At 40.8% G+C, this 22647-nt stretch overlaps 1 protein-coding gene across 2 annotated transcripts in view; it reads left to right on the forward strand.

Moving 5' to 3' along the window:
- SLC24A2 (solute carrier family 24 member 2) overlaps positions 1–22647 on the forward strand; it is a 219206-nt gene that overhangs the window by 154539 nt on the left and 42020 nt on the right. Inside the window, exon 4 of one of the 2 annotated variants that reach the window (XM_045563028.1) lies at positions 12166–12216. The exons of the other annotated variant lie outside the window; for it this stretch is intronic. Within the exon in view, the coding sequence (XP_045418984.1) occupies positions 12166–12216 (51 nt within the window). The remainder of the gene's footprint in view (positions 1–12165; positions 12217–22647) is intronic. 2 annotated transcript variants of the gene reach the window in all.

Raw genomic sequence — 22647 nt, forward strand, 5'->3', positions numbered from 1 at the left:
TCTTTTCTTGACCCCATCAATGCTAGCAAGGTTTAGAACGTGAAGAGCTGATACTAGGAGCTCAAAGGTGACATCACACAGTGGGTGCATTTACATAGGCTCTGTCTCCCCTGCTTGGTGTGTTCATGGTGGCCTCTTGCCATCAGATTCCTGGGAGGAATGACATAGTTAGATGTTGAGCAGACACACTGTGGAGCCAGCCACCTTGGTTTGAACCCCAGCTCTGCCACTTCCTAGCTGTGTGACCTTGAGCAAGTTATTTAACTTCTCTGCAACTCAGCTTCCTCTTTTGTAAAATAGGGAAGATAATAATATCTGTCTCCTAGGGCTGTTAAATGTATTCAGTGGAGTGCTATTCACAAAGCACATAGAACAGTGCCTGCCACATCATTAGTTCTGTGTAGCTATTTGCCAAATAAATTGCTTTTTCTTTTTTTTCTTGCAGCCATAAAATTTTTAGACAGCAGTTCGGTGGTTGGGTAATAAGTCATTGAATTATCTTTTCTATATTTTTCTTTCAAAAGAAGCATATTTACCACGTGCCATATCTTGAGGTCCTGGTATACCTATCTATAAGATAACACAAGAACTGATTTTCTATCAACTGACTTCTGGTAGAACAAAAGTTATGCTGAAACTGTATAATTATAGTTTCAGTATTTACAAAGTTCTCCTGTCCTTTGTCAATAAGAAGGAAATCATGTGACATGATAATTAACTAATTTCCTTCCAAAAAAGTCAGATTTCATCTGGGGTCCATGGCTGTTAAACAAATGAAAAAAAAAGAATTCATCTTGGCTCCAGAGATGTTCAGCAGACTAAAAAAATTTCACTTTCAAATATAATAAAACCTGGAAAAGCAATTAATTTTTTAATTTTGCTGAAACATCCTTAAGCTACCATTTGAAAGCTTGCAAGTAAGAAATTAATGGTGTGCCCTACCTCCTCCAATGTCAGCAGATCTCTGGTTCACTGGCAGACATTTGCTGTTTAATCTCAGATGCATAATTGACTATTTGTGAAACAAAGCTTAACCTTCTACCCTTTCTTTATGTCCTGGATGTTAAACCCATTTATATAGTCCCACTTAAACAGTATAATACCCAAATAAGAGTAATGGTAAATGGATTTACACTTAGATGAAATTTAGAGCACTGTGTGAACTTTCTTTCTACATTAAATTCATTCTTGTAAGCTCTTCATAATTTGGGTAATTATTTCCATTTTCTATTGCATCCAAGTATTCAGTCAAATGACATCCTGAACAATACTACAGTGTAGATATATAATTATAAGGATAATGCTTACTTTGATTTACTTCCATGTCAGTGGCATTAATTTTCTGTCTTCCAGTCTTTTTTCCCTTAATTTCACACTGCTCTCAAATTCTCTTACCTTCTCATACTTCTCTCTTTTCCCTTGCCCTTTTTTTCCCTTGAATGGCTGAAGTTGGCTGTTGTGGTTGTTTCTCATTTTATTGGTTTTACTTTCCTCCCTTGCATACTTTCCTTGTATGCTTTTCTGATATTGTTTGATGCTTCATGCACCAGAGAGCAGAAACCCATCTGTGCTGACCCAACAGCTGGATATAATCTAGAGAATTTAGATTCTTTCTGCCTAGTTGAAACCATTGAATCCAGCCAGGATTCAAGATGGGATCCAGAAGTTTACACAAGCTGTTCTCTAGCCAGCATGCAGCATCCATTCTGTGCACCAGAATTTTCCATCTCCATTTTTAAGATATTGCCGCCATTTTGTCTTCTGTGTGCTATGGACTCTCTTGATGACTATTTTGCATGATGTAAACCCTCCTACTTTACAGAAGCAATGCAGGGGATTCCAAGAGTCAAGAGCACATGTATTTTCCCTTCTCAGGCTTCCTCCCTGTAGAGATAGTGAAGACAAAATAGTTGAACTTGTGATGTTAGATGGAAAGAATCATAGGCATCAGTACCCAAGGCAACAAGGCTGAGGAAGACTAACTGAAATTTCATTCCACTCAGCAGCATTTGTTGAACACCTGCAGAATGCCAGGAACTGTACTGGGTGCTGGAATTAACAAAATGAGTACAATGAGTTCTTGCCCTAAAGGGTGGAAAGCAAGTAGGTTAAGTTACATTTGATGAGCACACAACAGAAGTGTATACTTGGAACAGATGCACAGGAGGAAAGGGACCTCTGTTAGGGATGGGGACATTCCAGAATGCTGCCTGGAGAAGAAAACCTCAACTGGGTTCTAAAGGATTAAGTAAATTAGGAGAAGTAGAAAAATTCCAACACAAAAAGACAGTATGTGTAGGATTAGATGTGTTGTATTTTCATTTTGTATTTTGAAAAGAAAACCCTGATAACATTGTGAAAGACAGGTAAATGGTGCTGGGAATAGACAGGTGGTAAGAAAGATAGGGAAAGAAGTGTTCAAACAAGGCTATTGCAATAGCCTAGGCAAGACCCTGGACTAAGACAAGGGTGGTGGGAATGGAGTAGAAAAGACAAAGTTGAGGCTATTTAGGGGTGGAATTAGTTGGGCTTTGTGACTGGTTTGGACCATGAGTATGGGTTATAGAGGCATTAGCATCACCTAACTGCCTACCTACCCCCACCCGCCACACCATGGATCTTAGTCACATGTAATATAACCAAACTCATGTTTCTAGGAAAGAAAACAATGGGCCTATATATACCTACCACCTCATAAATCTTTAAAAAAAAAAAAAAAGGAAGAGAATAGAATGTTTCACCACTTTTAAGACTGGGTAATAAAGGTGTTTGTCACTCCCACCCCAGATTTGATAGGATTTGGTCAGAAAGTACTTTTCCTTGATTATGTAAACATCATCTTTCAATTTATGGAGATGCAAAAGTGTACCTAAGATGTTAGAAGATGTCATTAGTGAAAATGTTAGCTTCCTAACCTCCCTACCAACCCTAAAAAAATTTATTGAGAATACGTTTTAGAAACTTTTTATTAGAAGAGCTCAAACGGATCATCTGAAATAATTCCAAATGTTGCATGGTTTCAGATATTCTATGTTTCTTGCTATTCAAACTGTATTTTTTCACTGTCTTCAACAATATTATTTTCTCCCTTTAAACTCCAGCTGAAAAAGAAGACCATAGAGAATGTTGAATATTCAGCTAGAGCTCTGAATTGATGCACATGAAAGCAGTAATAGTGGCAATATGAATAACTAACATTTATTGAACACTTAATATGAGCCAGACATGTGCTAAGCATTTTACATAGATTAACTCATTTACTTTCCACATGAATCCTGTAAGATAGGAACTTTTATTATAACCATTTTACAGATAAGGGTACTTAAGTTTAGGGTAGTTAAATAATTTTCCCCAAGAACACAAGGGCATTAGTTGATGAAGCCAAGTTCAAATCCAAGATTGTTGGATCCCAGAACCCACCCTCCTAACCATTAGACAACTGCCACTTTCCTGAACAGCAGAAACTTTAAGATCTTTAAATTATCTCTCTCCTTGAGTTGTACATTCTTTAAATAATACCACCAGTCTCAATGTACCTAATGTCAGATTATAGAAAAGAATATGACATTCATAGACTTCCTTTGGCATAACATAACTGGTCATTATTTTTGTCATTCTTTTCCTTTTACCTGTTTCTTCTTCAATATAAACTTGTGAAAAGAATATTAGGAACAAGGTTCTAATCCTGAGTGATCACTTATTGTGGCTTATTAGTCTGGACAGCTCATCACTTGCTAGGCTTTGGCCCAATCATAGAATGATGATGTGTATATTAATATATAATAAAAGTACTTCTAATGTTCTGAGCATAGCACAAGCCCCTTACAACAACCTAATAGGGGAGGTGCTAGAGTTAGTCCCATTGTACAGATGCTGAAACTAAGGCTTCGAATGGTTATCTTGCTACAAAGTCACACAGCTAAAAAGAGCAAAGTGGGGATTAGAATCCACATCTATTGACTCCAAAACTTATGCTATGTTACAAGATCTCCTTGTTCTGCATTTTAGTGATAAGGTCTCCTGATACCAGATATGCTCTGATTCTGTGACGATCAGAAGAATGCAATCTATGGGAGCTTCCTAATGCATTTGAAGGAAAACCAACTGATACTTTAAAGTCATAGTGATACCTACCATATATTTAGAGAATATTATGTGTCACTCATGTGTTAAGTAACTGTAATTCTCACCACAATCCTATAAGACAACTACTATTGTTTCCATTTCCGTAAGTGTGAGAACTAAGTCTGAAAGAAGTTAGGTAACTTGCCCAGGGTCTCATGGCTAGTAAGTGGCAGACCAGCTGTCAAGTCAGGATCTACAGGGCTCCAGACTATACGTGGAGCTTTCACACTATATGTTTGTTTCCTTGCCTTGGGAAAAAGGAAAAAACACTTTAACAAAGTATTATACAATTAAAAGGATGTCTATAAAAAGGCAGGAAATCTTTTTAACCAGTCTGTTTGGTTTGATTCTCTTATCTAGGTTATTCCTTATTTTTCTTTAAAAATCCTTTCCAGAAGCCTGCTTGTTCTTTGCTGTACTCTCCCCCTTCCCAACCTCCTTCCAAAGGAAAGCAGCAGAACGGCACATCCGGGTCCCGTTTTTCTTGCTTGATCTTCCAGAGCATGTAAAATAAGGTGAAATATGGCCTGAGTCAGCGCCTCACAGGACAGAAATCAGTAACCGCTGATATTGCTAAGCAACACCACAGAGGAGCAAGGCTGCAAATTAGGTGACAAATTTATAAGAAGTTGGAAAATCTGGGGACTCGCTTGGGCATTTCATTATGAACCATCTGGATGATCCACAGTAATGACCACACATTATTGTTCACTGTTCGAGGATGATAATTCCCACACAATTATATTGGCATCTCCCTCTGTGATCCTAACCTACCTTTCAGAACCTTCCACTGTATTTTCCATAATCCAGATATGTCCCTGCAAGATAATTGGGCACAGTTACGCCTAATGAGCCATTTCCATTCCTCCCCAAAATAAAATTTAAAACAAAACAAAACAAAAAAAATCACTCTCTTGGCTTGTGTGGTAGCAGAGCTCTCCGGGCAGGAATATGCATAAAGGAGGGAATTAGTCATGGGATCATCACAACTCAGTGGCATGGGCTCCACCGTGATGCTCCCAGAGGAGCCTGAGGTGCTGAAATCCAGTCTGATTCCAAGCCAGAGATGAGCAGACTCTGCTACCTCCACCAGGTGAGAGATACAAGCTTGGAGGGGGACAAGGAAGTGAGCCAGAGTCCTTGACCTTCTGCAGAAGAGTTGCCTGGCAAGGACCTCTTCATTTCCAACAGCCTGGCTGGTCTCATTTATTCATTCATTCAACTAATATTCGTAAGAAAATTGGACTAAGCAGCCTGATTTTAAACCAAGGGTTACAAATTGACAAGCCAAATATGTTCCAGTGTTTTTTGTTTTTTTTAAATTTAGAATTAGTTGACCACATTTAAAAATCAAGTGATTTTACATAAAAAGCCAGATATCTGGCTTCCATAATAATTGGATGATGTCAACATTGTACCTGCCTGCATTTCCCCATGGAGGCCACAGCTAGAGCTGAGTGCCTGCTGCCCCTTTTCCACAATCCCCACCACTCCCTATTGTTTTTCTCAACCCACTTCCTGCCTCTCCATGCCTGGCCCCTGTGGTTCTTTGGCACCTTGTCAGGATGCCTGCTGTGCTCAAGGCACTGGGCCACATGCTGGGTATCTTTCTGACTCCCGATTTGACCACAGATGTGGCATTGGTCATTTGGGGGGCTGGTGCCTCAGAATGTTACAGCACCAGGACATCAATAAGGAAGTACATGAGAAGAGTGAAGAGACAGACATGGCAGCAGTAACAAGACCTGTGTCTGGGTGTGCAGGAAACTTGAAAAGGCAGAATGAGGATTTAATGAAGGGGCTAGAGTCAGAGGACATGAAAATTAAGTGGTCCTTCTCTAAGAGGTAGCTATGTGTGTGTATGTGTGTTCACAAAACCTTGAAACTCAGAAGCTAATGGAAAATTACTATCTTACTCCGTTTTGTGCTGCTATAGCAATACCTGAGACTGGGTAATTTATAAAGAGCAGAAATGTATTTCTCACAGTTCTGGAGGCTGGGAAGTCTAAGATCAAGGCACAGGGAGGTTCAGTGTCTGGTGAGGGCCTAGTCTCTGCTTCCCAGATGGGGCTTTGAATGCTGCATCCTCCAGAGAAGAGGAATGTTGTGTCCTCACATGGCAGAAGAGCAGGAGAGAGAGAACCCACTCCTGCAACCCTTTTCATAGCAGCATTAATCTATTCAGAAAGGCTCCCAAAAAAGCCAAACACCCCCCAGTACTGTTGCATTGGGAATTAAGTTTCCAACACATAAATTTTGGGGGACACATTCAAACCACAGTAATTACTCGAAAGTTCAGCCATTTACTTTTATTTGCAAAGTTCCTGCCTTGCTTCCAAAAGCCTAAGTGAGAAGTTTTAATCTCATAAAACAAAAAGAAGTACTCATTAACACAGATCTGGAAGATTCAGATGTGAAAAGAACTCCACAGGGCAAAATTATGTCGGTTAACACCTCATGTATGACATATATGTGTACCACATGTTGAGTACTACTGTCCCCAGGCAAACCTATACACATTTCAGAGCCTCTTAGGGAAGTTTAACACATGAACATCTATCCCCCACAGAATGTTAAGCAGAACTTCTGCAATGAGTCAGTACTTTGAAAGCTTTTTTGAGTGAGATTTAGAATTTGAAAGTTAAAATATGCCTTTCATTCTGACTTGAGTAAGAAGTGAGAATTCGTTGTTTCCTCATTTAACCTCCTTCTCTTAAGGTTTTTTTTAAGTTAAAAAAAATACTTGCACTGGCATAAACATTTGCTATAAGAGAATAATGACCAAAGAAAGCCTTTTAATGGAAAGCCATTAATTTTGGTAGTCTATATATCCTTTTTGAGGTGAAATCAAACAAAAAGCTTAATATCAGGCTATCTTAGAAGACATCTTTTAACTCGAAATTCATGGGGTTTTTTTGATGAAATTTCTTCATGCATAAAGACGGGGGAAAATGATAGTGGTGCTATATTAACCCAGATATCCTGCAAGAAACTTAAAAATTGTATAGATCTACAAAAATAAGTGCTATGTCTGTAGAGATTAGGGTAGGAAATTACAAATACTCCAGCCTCATACTGCCCATTTACAAAACTTCAAAACACTTTTACCCTCCAATAAAAATAAATTCACAGATTTTTTAAAATTTTTTTTATACCTTCACCTTCAGGATAAATTGTTAATATTGCAAAACATGGTTCTGGAAGTTAGCCAAGGAAGTCGTTGCCAGATGGAAAGTTTTTCTTTTGACAGTTTTCCTTGTATTGAAGGTAAGAAGAAGTGTAGGGGGGTTTGTTGACTTGCATATGTCAAGTATAGATTGATGCCCACCTACAGAGATAATTAGAGTTTGAGTAGGATTTGACTACCTTGTGCTGGAGTGACTTAGATGTTCAAGGTGGACCTTTGGCACATGATGAAGAGAGGTCTCAACTAAAGATGTTTGTACCACCCCAATGCAAAGTGCTTTATAGACATTTCTCATCTGATCCTCCAAAAACCCTCCTGAGAATAAGTATTAATTGCTCTTGTCCCCATTTCACAGAAGGAGAGACTGAGGCTCAGAAAGGTCCACACAGCTCATAAACTGTTAGAGCCAAGCTTTGAATTAGCTGTCTGCTCTGCCTCACTCAAAAGCCCTCTTAACCTAGATAGTGATGCAGTATCAACAGTCAAGAAGCCGCAGACATCAGCGGCAGCTTTCCTGATTTCTGTAAGTTCAGGGAAGTTCAACAAATCAAAGCATCGTAAACTTCACCATCATTTGGGAGCTGTGCATTTGTGTTCTTTATTTAAGAAATGTGAGGAGAGCACATGATATGAGAAGAACACAGTTTTAGGTTCTGTTGGGAGAGATCTAAAGAGAAATAGGGTCTCTGCCTCCAATGGATAGACAACCTAGTTGGAGAGACAGGCTCACACTCAAATACTAGAAGGAAAAGTGTCTAGGTTTCAAGCTGGAATGCTGGCAGTCAGATAAATGAAGTGTCCACTTTTTACATCTGACTCCCGTGGTTGTGGTCTATGTTTTGATTCCGCATAGATCTGACAACAGAAAAGTAGGATTGATGAAGAGGTCTTTTTTAAATACTGGCCTGGACATTACAGAATATCTTTTGTTGTTGCACAATGAATGCCTATTTAAAAGCTCTGTAAGTAGTGTTGAACTTGTTTTAACAAACCTGCAGAAAATACCAAGTTCTCTAAATGCCTGTTTTGTGTCCCATGGGTTGTCCTTCATTCTTCTTTGTGGCTCTTCCCACTACTGATTGCTTAGTGCGTGTCATTATCTCGTTACCCTTCACCACCACCTTATGGGTACAATTATCATCCCTCTTTACAACTGAAGCTCAGAGAGGTGAAGCAACTTGCTCAAAGTCACACAGCTATTAAGTGGCAGATCTTGGGTGCAGATTGACACCCCTGACTCCAAAGCCCATATTCTTAACTTCCATGCACTACTGAAAATAATCCTTTCATGGGTGTGATACTATCCAGTATTCGTACACGTTTCCTTGACAGGTATTAGACAACTTTAGCAAGAAACTACTGTTTGTATTAAGAAAGCTTTAATTTTTAGATCTTCACAAACAAGTCAAACCAATATAAAAAAAAAATGCTAGCTCTTTGATTGAAAAAAATAAATATGTTTATCATTTTTCCCATCAGCTAACACTTAAATGTTTGTTCTCATTGATTTCTCTACCTCTGTTTTTCATTCTAATAAAATGAACACCGCATAGATACTTCTATTGACTTTCTGTTTTATATGTCAGAATTTTGAGGTCTCAAATGTGTGAAGTCATTTTCCTGCAGCTCCCACCTCAGGGATTCATGGGAAAAGGGTTGAGAATGCCAAAGGCCTCAAAAGTGAAGCTGAGAAAGGCAATGTTGCAAAGAGAAATCTGTGTCCATGTACTTCCCAAGAAAGGAAATTAGGAGCTCAAAATACTAGTTCTTATTCACAGATTCTTTGAGACTGAAGACAAGACCTTCACTTTGATTGTATCAGTCATGAAGTATGGAGAAGAATGCAGAGGTACCTTAAAGCCAGGTAGTGAGATTTATGGCATGACTGGGAGGAAGTGGGCAAAGGACCAATGAAAGGTACAATCTCCCTGGAGACCCAGGAGCTTGGACACCCGTGGCCACAGCTGTCCAAATGGCCTAAAAGCACATGTGGTTCCCTGGATGGGCAGTATTCATGATCAGATTACAGGCTCATATCAAACACCAACCACTGGGTTCTGGAATTTTCTCTCAGGCTGTGCGGCCTTCTTAGAGAAATGTTATAGAGAAGAGGCACCAGGTGCTACCCAGACTGGTATTCACAGGAGACACATCACTCTTCCAATCCTGGCTGCCTCTCGCTCAGTTAATACAGCGAACACTGCTAGATGGTGTTACCCAATAGGCCCTTGAACTCTCTTACTTCCTTCCTCCCATCCCCCAAATCTAATCTTGGATTAGCCCCAGCTTGAATCCTAATCCAGTTATGTTAAAGGTGCTTTGATGATTAATTATAGGGAGGGTGCTGATTGGAAGCCTTGTTCCCATGCAGGTGAGTTTTCGTACGTGCCGCCCGGGTCCTCTCAGCCAGATTAGGTCCAGGCAAGCTGTCAACAGACAGTGGCTGACACCACTTTCCATGAGGCGTCAGGGGCCGTAGGACCCCAGCCAGGTGTATGATGAGCTCTGGCCTACGTGTGCATGTTGTGTTTGTCCTAGTAGCATGTCATTCCTCTTCCTGCACCTCCCGAGGCCCTGATTTGGAGAGGACTGCCTGGCTCCTGGAGCTGCTGCTGAGCTCACCATCTCTCCAGCCCACTGTGGTCAGTGTTAGACTGTGTTCTAACAGGCCGGTTTCCTTCTCCACCCTCTTCGGTCTTTTCTTAAGTAAGCTGCAAACATGGGTCCTTTGGCAGATACTGTTTCCTTCCATGCCTTCCTTTCTGTGCTTTGAGTTGCCATGTCACCTGTTGTTATTCAGCTTTACCTTCTCTTCCACTGTCATTAGCCTCATTTTTGATATGTTCTGTCCAATTCTTGTCCCTCTGTCCCACTCATCATCCAGGAAAGCAGCTAAGAAAGGATCTAGATGTTGCCACAGTGGCAAGAATGTGTGACAGTTCCAATTCCGACCATGTAAAAATAAAGTGATAATTAAACAATATGATTGTATTTATTTATTTATACCTGGTTCCACAAGAGATGAGGTTAAGAATAATATCATCTGCCACCAGCAGCTGTTTGACAGTTGGGACTGATGCATGAAAACAGATGTGTGCATGCAAAGAGCTGTGCATCTATTAAGGCGGATCCATACCAATGCAGTGGGACTCTTCACTGTGTACAGTATGGTCTGCATCCAACATTGCAAACACAGAGCCACCCACACTCTGTTTCCTGAGCCAATGATGGAGAATGCCAGCTGCTTACTCCACTGCTTACCCAGGGAAGGACAAAAGGTCACAAATCAATTAGTTGGCTGAAATGATTTATCAACTCACTGCAAGATTACACACACACACAAACATGTATATTATGTGAGAAGCCACTGTGAACACGTTTGATACTTATGAAGGCTTTGAGACCATTTAAGAATTCCAAACTTGCACACTGTCAAATATATAATAGACTATCATTCTTAAAATTCCAGGAAAAATAGATTCTGCTGATGGCAATCTCCAAGAGTCATGAAAAAAATTTCCTTGTTATTTATACAACATTCAATTTCTTATTAATGCACCTACATCTTTTGCAATGTGTCTAACAAAATCCAGAATAGGAAGGTTTTTGCAGAAACATAAAGATGAGGTGATTTTTCTCCCCAAGACATAATTTTGTATCAAAACAGCTGTAGGTAAAAATTTAGGCATATGGAAAAATATATAGGGAATGTCTAATATAAATGTAAAATAAGAGACTATTTATTATTGCGTATTAAGCTAGATCCTTCATCTTGCATACAAAACCCATTAATTATAAGTTGATTCATGTGCGATTCCCAGCGGCTGCCCAGGTTAATGGGCCGTGGACACATTCTGCAGAATCACAGGAATATCTCTGGAGTCTAATTAATTTCTTGAGGTTTATTGGGAGAGTGTTGTTATGACCAGGAAAGATATTTTTAACCTGTTCACAATGTTGCTTAAAACAATCCGGAATTTTCATATGAACAAAAATAAAAGTTTCTATTTTAGAAGTAAAATAAGAAAACCCCCACCAGCTCACGTTCTGCCAGTGGTTTCCATTACAGAGGAGTCTGCCGGGGTGATCTGCACACAGTGGGAGAGCTGCTGGGCTTCCCTCCTCCTCCTGTGGTTTACACAGCAGCAGGTGAAGCTATGGTCGCAGAGTAGTGGCTGCTCTGTCACCTGTCTGAGCCAGGTGGTCCTCCCTGGGCACACGCCTCCCCTTTCCTCCCAGAGCACTCTGCACCTTCAGCAGCTTTCCCCAGCAGGCTGCTCAGCGGCATTCGGTGTCTTGTGTCTCAAGTACAAGTTGAAAAGTGAAAGTGAAGTTTAGAACCTGGTTTTTTTCATTTTGGGTTTTCCCAGGTAGCCTTCCTCATTCTCTAGGAAGTGGTTCTGTTGGAGAAAAGCTGTGAAATGAACTTCTGGAACTGCTGTTCCATCCAAGGAATCACAGCAGCTATAAGCTTCTGTGGGCCTGGACGTCGGCCTTGCTCAGTGCCTTTCTCTTGGAGCGTCACTCTGCAAAAACTATAGGGTTAGGCTAGGCCTGGGGTGAAGTTGTCTTTGCCGAGTATTCTGTTTCATCGGATGTTAAAATAACTATGTCCTATTCTGTAATGCAGGGCACATCCTACCCCCAGGAAAATAATACATTTTAAGTGATTTCTGAAAATGGGCCGTGAGAGCTGTCTGCCACATGGGCCATGTTTGCACATCTCCATATAGTTAACGATTGCGGAATTTGACAGTATAACTCTGAATCTGATTAATTAAAAATGTGTAAAAACAAAGTTCTTGCATTATAGCTCGTTCCTTATCTTTGTGTCTTTTACTGTGATGTTGTAGAACTTGGATCATATGGAAAACTAAAATATTATGACACAATGACTGAAGAAGGTAAGAATGATTTCAGAATTGTATGCATTGGCTTTTTTTCTTTTTTCATTTATAGTGTCTGTTGCTTGCCCATTTTTTTTAATTTTTTTCCTCTTTGCATGACTTCAGTGACATTGTGTGATTTTTTTTATTCTTTTTGCATTTTTGTCTAGTTTTTGCCATTGTGTTTATTTGGAATTGGAGACGTGCAATACCATGGGTAATCATGTTATCCCATTCAAACAATCCAAACCATCTTAATTTTGTAACACACTCAGAGAAATGGTGTCAGTAATATAAACACAAGTAAACACCCCCTGTGTCAGCATTATTCCCTCCCCATGCTCACAACAGCCACAGAAAAATCCATCCAACACTCTTCTAACATATCCTTAATTTCAGAGGGAGATGTATGTTCTGGTGACTTTCTGATGCAAAGGCATGAGAGATCTGAATTCCTGTACCCAAACCCGCTAGAGTCCTGACTCTGGTGCAAAGGGCTGTAGGCTCATGTCCTCAGCCACAAAGTCCCCATTGAATCAGACAAGAGCATTACTCTGAGAGGCCAGGACCACCATTCCAACCATGGAATTTGTCTACATTGGGGTTCCCACTCTATGAGGTTGGGCGTGTCATTTTAACCGTTTTCCCTGAGGGGAGATTTATTTAAAATGTATTTATTAATGAATTCCAGGTACTATCACAGAACACAGACTTGTCCCAGGCAGAATCTCTTTTCTGATTTAGGTTTGCCATGGAACAGCAATTTGAAAATTTGGAATTCTTGTAAAGGGAGCTACCCTATTGCCCTATCTCTTATTTCACCCCACACATGCCTCCACTTTTTGAATAAAATATAATCTTTGTAAGTTATAAAAAACATTTAAGGTTTTTACATGATTTTTACACTGATACTGACAAGAAATCCAAAGAAGTACCCTAGTAGGGGAATCAGTTAATTTATCCTTCAACATGAGAGAGAAACTCCCAAATGTGTTGCATATCTTGCTTCAGCTTCCAGTATTTCTAAGTTGCCTTAGCTTGCCAAAGACCTAGTTGCTTTGCATGCACTCAGTGGAACATCTAACAGCCCTGGGTAAAGGAAATCCCTTCTCAGCCCCTCCCCACTTGGCTTCTGCACAACACCTGGGCCCTTCTCTATTGCCAGCCCTGTGCTTTAAATTAACCACTGTGGTGTTTCGGAGGCAGCAGGCCACTGGCATTATAGGATCTCAGCCTGGGCCCTTCCAACAACTCGGGGGAAGGCAGACCCTTGGCAGTGAGAGGCCAAGGGTAGAAAGCTACACGTAGGAATAAGTGTCCTACCACCAAGAGGATAGAAAGAGCAATCTGTACTTTCAAGGAAAGCTCATGTTCCCACTGTTATTTTATTCATGGCCTGGGTGGTGGGTTTGTTAGCTTTCACCTGACCTGTCACGACCCTCCACTTTACCTCTTTTCTGCATCCTGTCCCCTGCCTTCACCTTCACCTTCCCACTGCTGGTGCACCCCTGTCTCCCTGCCACCTCAACTGCCCCTTTCTCCCTTCCTCTCTTCTTTTCCTCCCTCTTTTCACAGCTATGTGAGCAAATGCTGTCCAAGCACTCCCTTTCTTTCCTCTCTATACCAGACAATTCAAGATCACAAGATGAAAAATTCTACTTCTAATCTGATGATATCACTTGATAACACCTGGGCTTTTGAAGCAGGGAAACAAAGTCAAAATAATGCCTGAAATTGAGAACCATGGCCAGACTGTCAGATTGTGTTTGGGGGCCCTCATGGGTCACCTTTGACTTTCTTTATCGTTTTCTGGGCTTTCCCATCCCCTCATACATATCCCTTTATGTCCCATTCTTAGCTGAAAATTATCCCCATTACAGTAACAGCTAATAGTAGCTAAGGCAGCATTTTAAAAGGGTGTTCTATGAAATACTAGTCACATATGATGTCACTAGGAATTTTCCAACAACCAGGAGGAAAAAAAAACAAGGCAATAAGACTGATTTCATAGGGAAATAAGTGGGAGGGCCTCTGAGTTAAGGTACATAGGTTTCTTTACCGCATCTCTTCTTGGAGGCTTCAATATGCTGCCTTGCACTGCAGCACGTAGTAAGTTGTTAGGAGGGATAGAGCGTCTCCCAGACTTTCCTGTATGGAACCTCTTGTGAAACCCTTGTGGAAATACTGGTTAAGGTTAATCTTTCATCTGGAATAGGAACCTCGGAAAGATTGCAAAGTCTTCTAGACACATAGCGGTGCCTCTTAGGTACGAGGCAAAAGGACATTTTGGAACAGAGGCTCCCCATCCAGACACCTTAAATCACATCCTGCGGCAGCTGCCCCCCGACAAGCTAGATCTGGCTGAAACCTAGTCCTGGGATTCAATCTAGAAGACTCCAAGCCAGCTCAGTACCGGTGGCAGTCATGCATGACCTCTTCAAATTCTCAAGGGCCTCTCCCCTCCCATTGGAAAATAATAATAATAACTGTGATTTATGTCACTTCCATGTTGTACAATTTAAGGCAGTGCAATAAAGACTAAGATGTTTGGGGCAATAACTGTGGACTAGCTAGCCTTTGGGAAATACCCCCCTCCATTTAAGCACTCTCACAAATTTAGAGTTGTGACTAGCCCTTGAGCAGGGCTTTATTGTGACTGCCCATGTGACAAGTCACTATTTATAACTGTTTCCAAAGAATTCTCTGGATGTTGTGTGAGGGCAGCTACTTGCAATGAAGCCTGGGTTTTGTTTTTCCCCCTACGGGGATCAAATGGAAAGATGCATTATATATGCCACCCCATATCCAAAGAGGAATTGAGTGATGATTTCTAAATATAGACAACTATCCTGCACATATTCCGTTCATTATTTTCAAGCACCTACTGTATGCAAGTTATTCTGCTAGGTGCTTTGGGGAAATCAGATTAAAAGGTGGGAAGTCTGTCCCTGTGGAACTTATAGGCCAGGGGGAGATATAACACATAGCAATCACTGAGGCACCAGGAGGGAAGTGGTAAGTACCGCAGGTGTTCAGAGATGATGGCAGACTGTAGGGGAGGAGAGATCGCTTTCAGTCGGGGGATAGGGGATTGGAGGAGAAGGTCATCTTTGAAGTGGGCCCTAAAGGATCAGTAATTATGGGGTAAATCAGGGAAGGAGGTTGACAAGGACCAACCTACTAGGCTAAGAAAGGGATGAAGGATGGGTGCACACCGACATTTACTGGGTGCCTCCTACCTGCTGGATGCAGTGCTGGGGGCTTTGTATATCCTGTATGATCTAACCCTCAATGATCACACAAGGCAGATTTTATTGAGGATGAGAAAACCGAGGCTCAGAGAAGTATTTTATTAGATGAAGAAACTAAAAGAAGCAAAGTCATTGGCTCTGGGACTCAGAGGTGCTAAGTTGTGATGCGGGCCCTGAACGCAGGTCTGTGTCACACCAGAGTCCCACCCTGTGTGAGGTGCGTAGAGGAACGGGGCAGCTTAAATTGGATGCAGTGTAGGGAGTGGGAAGAAAGGCTGGATAGAGACCACTGACTAAGAACAAGGACAACACGGTGTGGGGACAATGAGCTGTTGAAGAAAACATTTACCCTACTTGCACATTTTCCCATAAAAAGTTTGTTTTAATAAAAACAATATACTTACTCTCAGACACTGTACAAAATCATGATGTTGTCCAAAGAGCCCTTTCCCTGCCTCCCTCCCTCCCTCTCTCAGGGGCCCTAGAACCTGCCCTAGAGCAGCTCCCTGAACCACACCCAACCTCCTCTCCCACCCCAAGCCAATCAAAACTTAATTCACTCATTCATTCATTATCCCACACATTCATCAACATCCAGTATGTACCAGGCGCTAGATGAAGGGCAGGGCCCATGAAGATTAAAGACAGTTCTCCTAAAGAACTGGTGACCTCGTGAGAGACACAGGCAGAGAGATATATGGTGAGACAGGCAGACCCTAGGTGCTGGCGGAGCCCAGCAGATGGCATCTTGCTTTCCCTTGGGAAATGAGGGCAGGCAGAATCCATAAATCGTAACAATAACTGAGCACCTGCTCTGTATGAGACATTTTGCTAGACCTGATAGATCAGCGAGCTTCACTCCTCCAGGGACTATATTTGCTTCAGTAACAAGACAGTTCTGGGGACACGAATAACTGGGAGTGGTCTTTCGGTGACCTCACCCCACCCCATGCAAGGCCATCCCCTTATCTCTTTATGCAGTGATACCACACGTTCTTGGAAGCGCAATCTCCAACTTTTACTTAAAGTTAATAACCCATAGTTTATTTCTCATCTGCAGAGGCCCAAATTTCATACCATTCTCACTCTGGAAAATTCTCCATAAAGTGAACTTGGCTTCCTTCCTAAAACTACTCTAAATGAAAATATCAAAAGTTGATTCAAAAGACAACAAATTTGTGTGAAGGAACAAATGAATTAAAAAGAGAAGAGGCCTTTCCACCAATGGCAGTATATAGAACTAGTAATTTTTGTTCTTTGGAGATAAATGTTTCAAAGAGACATGTCAGTAGGTAGGTAGGTAGACAGACATCCTGGATAATATCTTGCAAAGAATTGATGTACAAGGAGAGCTACCCACGTCGTGTTGCCCTAAACTCATTGCCACTTAACTGAAGCCATTTCCAAAATAATTTCACTATCATTGAAAAAGTCAATCTTTGTTCATTTGTATAAGGAAAAAGGTAGAAAAGGTTGTGATATCAAGGCGAAAAATTACAATGACATTTTTCCCTAATTAAATTAAGCCTACTGTTTCATGGCAACCAACAGCCTCTTTAGCAAGCTGAAAAACTAATAATGTCTTACATGAATCATGGGATCCTAATTAGGTATGTGGCTCAGTTTTGAAAAGCCACATTATTTCAAAGAAACAAAAGCATCTTAAGGTCACATAGTCTAGCCAGTCATTTGATGTTCTTAGTTGCAGTGAAATAGTACAGTTCTTTTTCAAAGAGAAATTGAATTTTGGAATTCCACTCAGCAGTGATTTATCCACTAAGATGTATTCACTAAAAATGTAATTTTAAAATAAGTCCTTTAGAGCCCTGATAGCTCAGTCAGTAGAGCATCAGACTTTTAAAATATGTCCTTGGTGTTATCTGTGGCCTTCATAGGACATTTTAATCCTTACTTAACTAGATGAGACTATGTTATATACACAGATACATCAGTCAGGATAGGTTCAACTATATTTAGCAGAAAATCCATATTATCAGTGTCTTAAGATGGAAGTTTATTTTTCTCTCAAGTATAAGAAGTCTAGATGCAGACAATACATGGAAGATATGGCAGCTCCACAATAATTCAAGACCCACGCACCTTCCAAATTTATGTTTTACCACCCTAGGATATGATTTTCAACCTCAAAGACACCTCATGGTCCAAGATGGCTGCTGCTGGAGCTCCAGCCATCACATCTGTATTCCAGAAAGGACGAAATGTCAAAGTGATTTTCCCTAGATGTTTTGTCTTCTTTTTAAGGGTTCTCCTTTGAAGACTCTTTCAGTAAAATTAGCTCAAAATTTGGTCACATGGCTACACCTAGTTTAGAAAAATGTATTTGGTTAAGCTGTGTGAATTGCTGCCCCAATTATTTAGGTATTATGTCATTAGGAAATGAAAAGAAAGTAGATATTGGATAGGCAAGTTGCAGTCTCTCTACAACAGGAAAATCGCACTTTCATGTAACTGTATGTTGATGAGGAAGACAGAGAATAGAGCAAGCTATGTGAGGAAGATGGAGAGCTTGTGTTAAATTTGAGCTTCCCATGAGACATCCAAAGGGAGATGTTGAGAAAGCGGTAAGTGTGGGAGTCTGGAGCTTGGAACAAAAGTCAGGAGGGGCAGCAGATGTAAATTTGGGAGTCCTAGAGTATAGGTGTTACTTAAGGCTAGAGAACTGGATGACGATACCTGGCAATTGACTGAGCTCTGCAGACTCCACAGTTTAACGCCCAGAAAGAAGGGGAGGCCCAGGAGAGGAGCTGGGTGGGAAGACAGCCAGGAGAGAAGGGTGGCCCAGAAGCCAAGTGAAGAACACATTCCAAAGGGGGGCAGTAAAAAGGTGAAAGCATCATTGAATTGACCAACACGATCAAAGAATTGTTGTAGTGGGAAGAGAAAAAAGAGTGATGGACAGAAAGTGAGATGGTTCAAATCAAGATTTTGGAAGTGATGCAGTTACTGCTAGTGGCGAGGTCTGGGGACTGACGGCAGGGGTGAGTGGATGAGGTGCTGGAGGAAGGGAGCTGGGAGCAGGTAAAGGCAAGATGGAGCCAGCCGTTGCAGGGCTCACCTGCGTAGTCACCCCAGATGGCACAGTTGGCGACAGGAGCAATGGGGGAGCTGGTTTCTACAAACTTCAGGAACGAAGGGAGGGGCACTAGGAAGTCAGCTGGGGAAGAGCTGGTGGAATTATTGGCTTGTGCCTCCCAGGAGTGAGGCAAAATGGTCTAGAAGTAGTGAGGAGAGGGGAATGGAGTGTGGGGCATTTGGAGGGACAAGCAGCTGCCACTTTCAAGGGCTACAGGAAAAGGGGCCTTCAGGAAACAGCTGAGTTTGGGTTGGAGCAAGAAGGCAAATAGAGTATTCAGACAAAAGGTTAAGGATCTAGGAGATTTACTGATAGTGGGGGTTGGAGATTAAGTTGGGTCAGGGTTGTTCAGAGGCATATGAGGTAAGGGTGGGGGTGGTTGATGGATGACCTGGAAGCTCTGCTGAAGTGAACAAGGATGGAGCATACAGTTAGGGAACAACCGAACAATGTTTTACAAGTTCTTACTAGAGCTTCTTTCTTGAAATTGGTCCCATGGGAAGTTTGCCGTGGTAAAATAGAGTCTATCTTACCAGGAGAGGGGAGCTTTGGGGACCCTCTTAAGTTAGCGAGGGGTGGCGTCGTGGTTGGGGAAGCAGCCTGGCCCTCCTCAGTTCAGGGAGAGAGTTCAGCCCAGCATAGGAAGACCTTTCTATCTATGCACATGTCCAGAGACGGAATGGCTTCCCTCAGAAGGGAGCGGGTCCCCTTCTCTGCAGAATCCAGGGAAGCCTCCATCAGGACGGTGCTCAGATAACGGATACTTTGATGCTACTTCCAGTCCCATGCCCAAGATTCTGTCCTGTGCCTTTTACTAAGTGTAACGGTAGATGCTGGTTTGTAGTCTGTTTAAACCCTCTGAAAATTTGACCTTGCATTCTGGTTAAGCTGTCACCAAGATTGTGGTAGGTAGGTTCCTAGACCATGGCATAGAAAATAAAAAGCATGTGTATTATTTGATCCAGTCCATAGCCAAACTCTTCATTAATGTGGTTAAATACAGCACATAATACATTAGATAGTTCCTGGGGAATAGACTTTGAAAAGAATGAAAAAAATCATATTCCCTTTTAGATACAAATCCAAACTTTTACCACAGTAGATATTTTAAATCATAAATTAATTTTAGCTATTTTTTATTATAAAAATATTACATGCATACAGAGGTAAAAAGCAAACACTACATAAGGAAAGAAAAAACAATCAGAGCGAGTTTCCCTTATACCACAGATTCCATTCATTCCCTAGAGGTAACCACTTTTATTAGTTTTTTTGACATATTCTCTTTTTTCCCCATACACTGTTCTAACCTGGCTTTTGTTATTAATTCTATCTTGGAGATCTTTCCATACAGCACTCTTAGATTTCCCTTATCTTTTTTAACAGCTGCACAGATTTCACTGCATAGCTGTTCCATGGTGGGTTCAATCAATCCCCTGTTGATGAACATTTACTGTGTTTTCATTTTTTATTTATTTAGTTATTATAACAGTGTTACATGAACATCCTCTTTCCCCTTATAGTAAACTCTCCGTAGCAGAAGATATACACGTTCAAAATAAATTCCTGAAAATAGAAATAGCAAATCCAAAAGGATATTACCAAATTACCCTCAGAAGTGATTGTATCAATTTACACTTCCACTGACAGTGAATGAGAGAGCCTCAAACAACAAACTTAAATGTCCTTTGAAGAAAGATTCAAATTGACTTCATTACAAAGCAGATAAGCCTTTGTGATGTAACTACCTTCTAATTTACTTGTTTTAGAAACCTCAATTTTTATTTTATTTTACTTTACTTTTTTTTTGAGACAAAGTCTCACTCAGTTGCCCAGGCTAGAGTGCCCTGGCATCAGCCTAGCTCACAGCAACCTCAAACTCCTGGGCTCAAGAAATCCTCCTGCCTCAGCCTCCCAAGTAGCTGGGACTATAGGCAGGTGCCACCATGCCCAGCTAATTTTTTCTATATATAAGTTGTCCATATAATTTCTTTCTATTTTTAGTAGAGATAGGGTCTCACTCTTGCTTAGGCTGGTCTCAAACTCCTGAGCTCAAACGATCCTCCCGCCTCGGCCTCCCAGAGTGCTAGGATTACAGGCGTGAGCCACCGGGCCCAGCCTAGAAACCTGAATTTTTACCAAAGTTGAGCTAAAGCCAGGGTGCAGTTATAATGGAAGTATTTGTCCTCTCTAAATTAAATGACAAGGCTGTTCTTCTACACAGAATATCCAATTTCTTCCACAACATGTTCCCTTCTTACCTCGAGACCATTGACATTCCTACAGAAAGTCTGAGAAGCACACTGCGAGTTAACTTTCTACCTCTCAATTTGCAAAGCAGGGAGCCCCAGTTGTGCACAGACACCATTTCCAATATCGTGTTATGTTTCATTCATTCCAAGTTTGTGGTTTAACTCATTCAGTCCAACCTTCCATAACCAGAGGGTTTTCCTGGGCACTTGAACAGATGCTCTCTGAAAGGTTGGGCCTTATCCAAAAAATAAATGTATTAAATTCACCAGTTATTAACACATTACTGCTTCAGAGATGTATTCTTACAAGCATCTCCCTGGGGCTGGATCTTAGGAAGACAGCAGCCTATTCAGCGTGCGTAACCAGACTAACCAACTAGTAACTGGCATCAGCTCTGTCACAACGACCAAACCAGCTGTGTGGGTAAAGCCACAGTCTTCCTGAAAACCAGGACCAAGGAATTCTTCTACTTAGAATACATCCCACTTTTCAAACTTCATTGCATCTTATTTTCATGATCTAAACTGTCAGCAGTAAAAGCAGAAAGATTGGACTTGGCAAGTAAAGGCAGATTTTGCCACATTGCATATGTAGAAGGTGTTAAATGGCAGCAGAAGGCAAATTGTGGATGCTTCTTTTTGTCTGTTTCTGACATCCCTTGAGATGAAAATGCTAAGTTGCCTTCATCAGTCAAACTTGAACATTGTTATTATAAATTAATAATATAATTCTCCCACACTCATAAAGCTTTCTCTTTAAAAAAAAAAAAAAAAAAGTGGGAGTCTGTTCTACCAGGAGGCTGGCATGTTCAATTAGTCATGTTAAATTTCTCTTTTGATTAAATCTGAAATGAGCCGAATCATCTCATTTTAGTCACGGGCCTCCAAGACTTTCATTAAGGACTCTCAGCATGTGCTGGTTCTTCTGTTGCAAACTCACATTTCAAACGAAATTTACAGGTACCTAATTACAATGTAACATTGAGAATTAAAAAAATAGAAACTAGGAACTCAGATTAAGTGACAATTCATAGACATGTGAAATCTAGGTGACAGGAGATAATATATATACACAAAATAGTAGCTGCTGCAGAATAAATGTTAGCCAAATCTTCCACTTTAAACAAAGATAAATAATTGAGAAATATATAGGCTTTTCAAAAGAAAGAACTATTTTGTTAGATTCTGGTTTTTTATATGTAGGTCATAATCTTTCAACACTTATTTATTGAGCACCTACTATTTTCCAGGTGCTGTGAACAAATCAAAACTCTTCCCCAAATGAATAGATTATTGTCACAACCCATTTGCAGAAAGATATACCCAAGATATGGGCTTCACCAAACTGACTCTGAAGAGAACTTTTATCCCCATTAGGAGGTAGTTGGGTTAAATGTTGGCAGGTCTTGAGACATGAGGCCCGCCTTTTTAGTAAAGTGATTCTTTATTCATCTATCTCTTAACTATCCACAGGGTTCAGGGCAAGGGAACAAAAGGAAGATATTTAAAGCTTCTATCTGGCAGCCCCTACCTGGCTCAGAACTCCAAATCTGAGAATCAGACAAACCTCTTTGAGAATTTCTTTGTGTGAGCTATTTGTATCTGAGTACATAAGATAGAAATGTTCAGAAAATTAAGGGAAACAATAAAGCAGGTGACCTAAAATGATAAAGAACTTAAGCTCTCAGGCAGTGTTAGCCCCAGCCAAGGTCAGGAAGTTGGCCCTTTTCCTGAAACATTGTATTCTGTAGTCTGATACCTGCTGAGAGGTTTGTGGCTTGTAAAAACACTAATTTTGTCTGGACTTGATTAGATTAGCCTTTAAAAAAAAAAAAGACAAAATAGATAAACA

Source organism: Lemur catta, chromosome 10 (assembly GCF_020740605.2).
Source record: "Lemur catta isolate mLemCat1 chromosome 10, mLemCat1.pri, whole genome shotgun sequence".
NCBI classification, from domain to species: Eukaryota; Metazoa; Chordata; class Mammalia; order Primates; family Lemuridae; genus Lemur; species Lemur catta.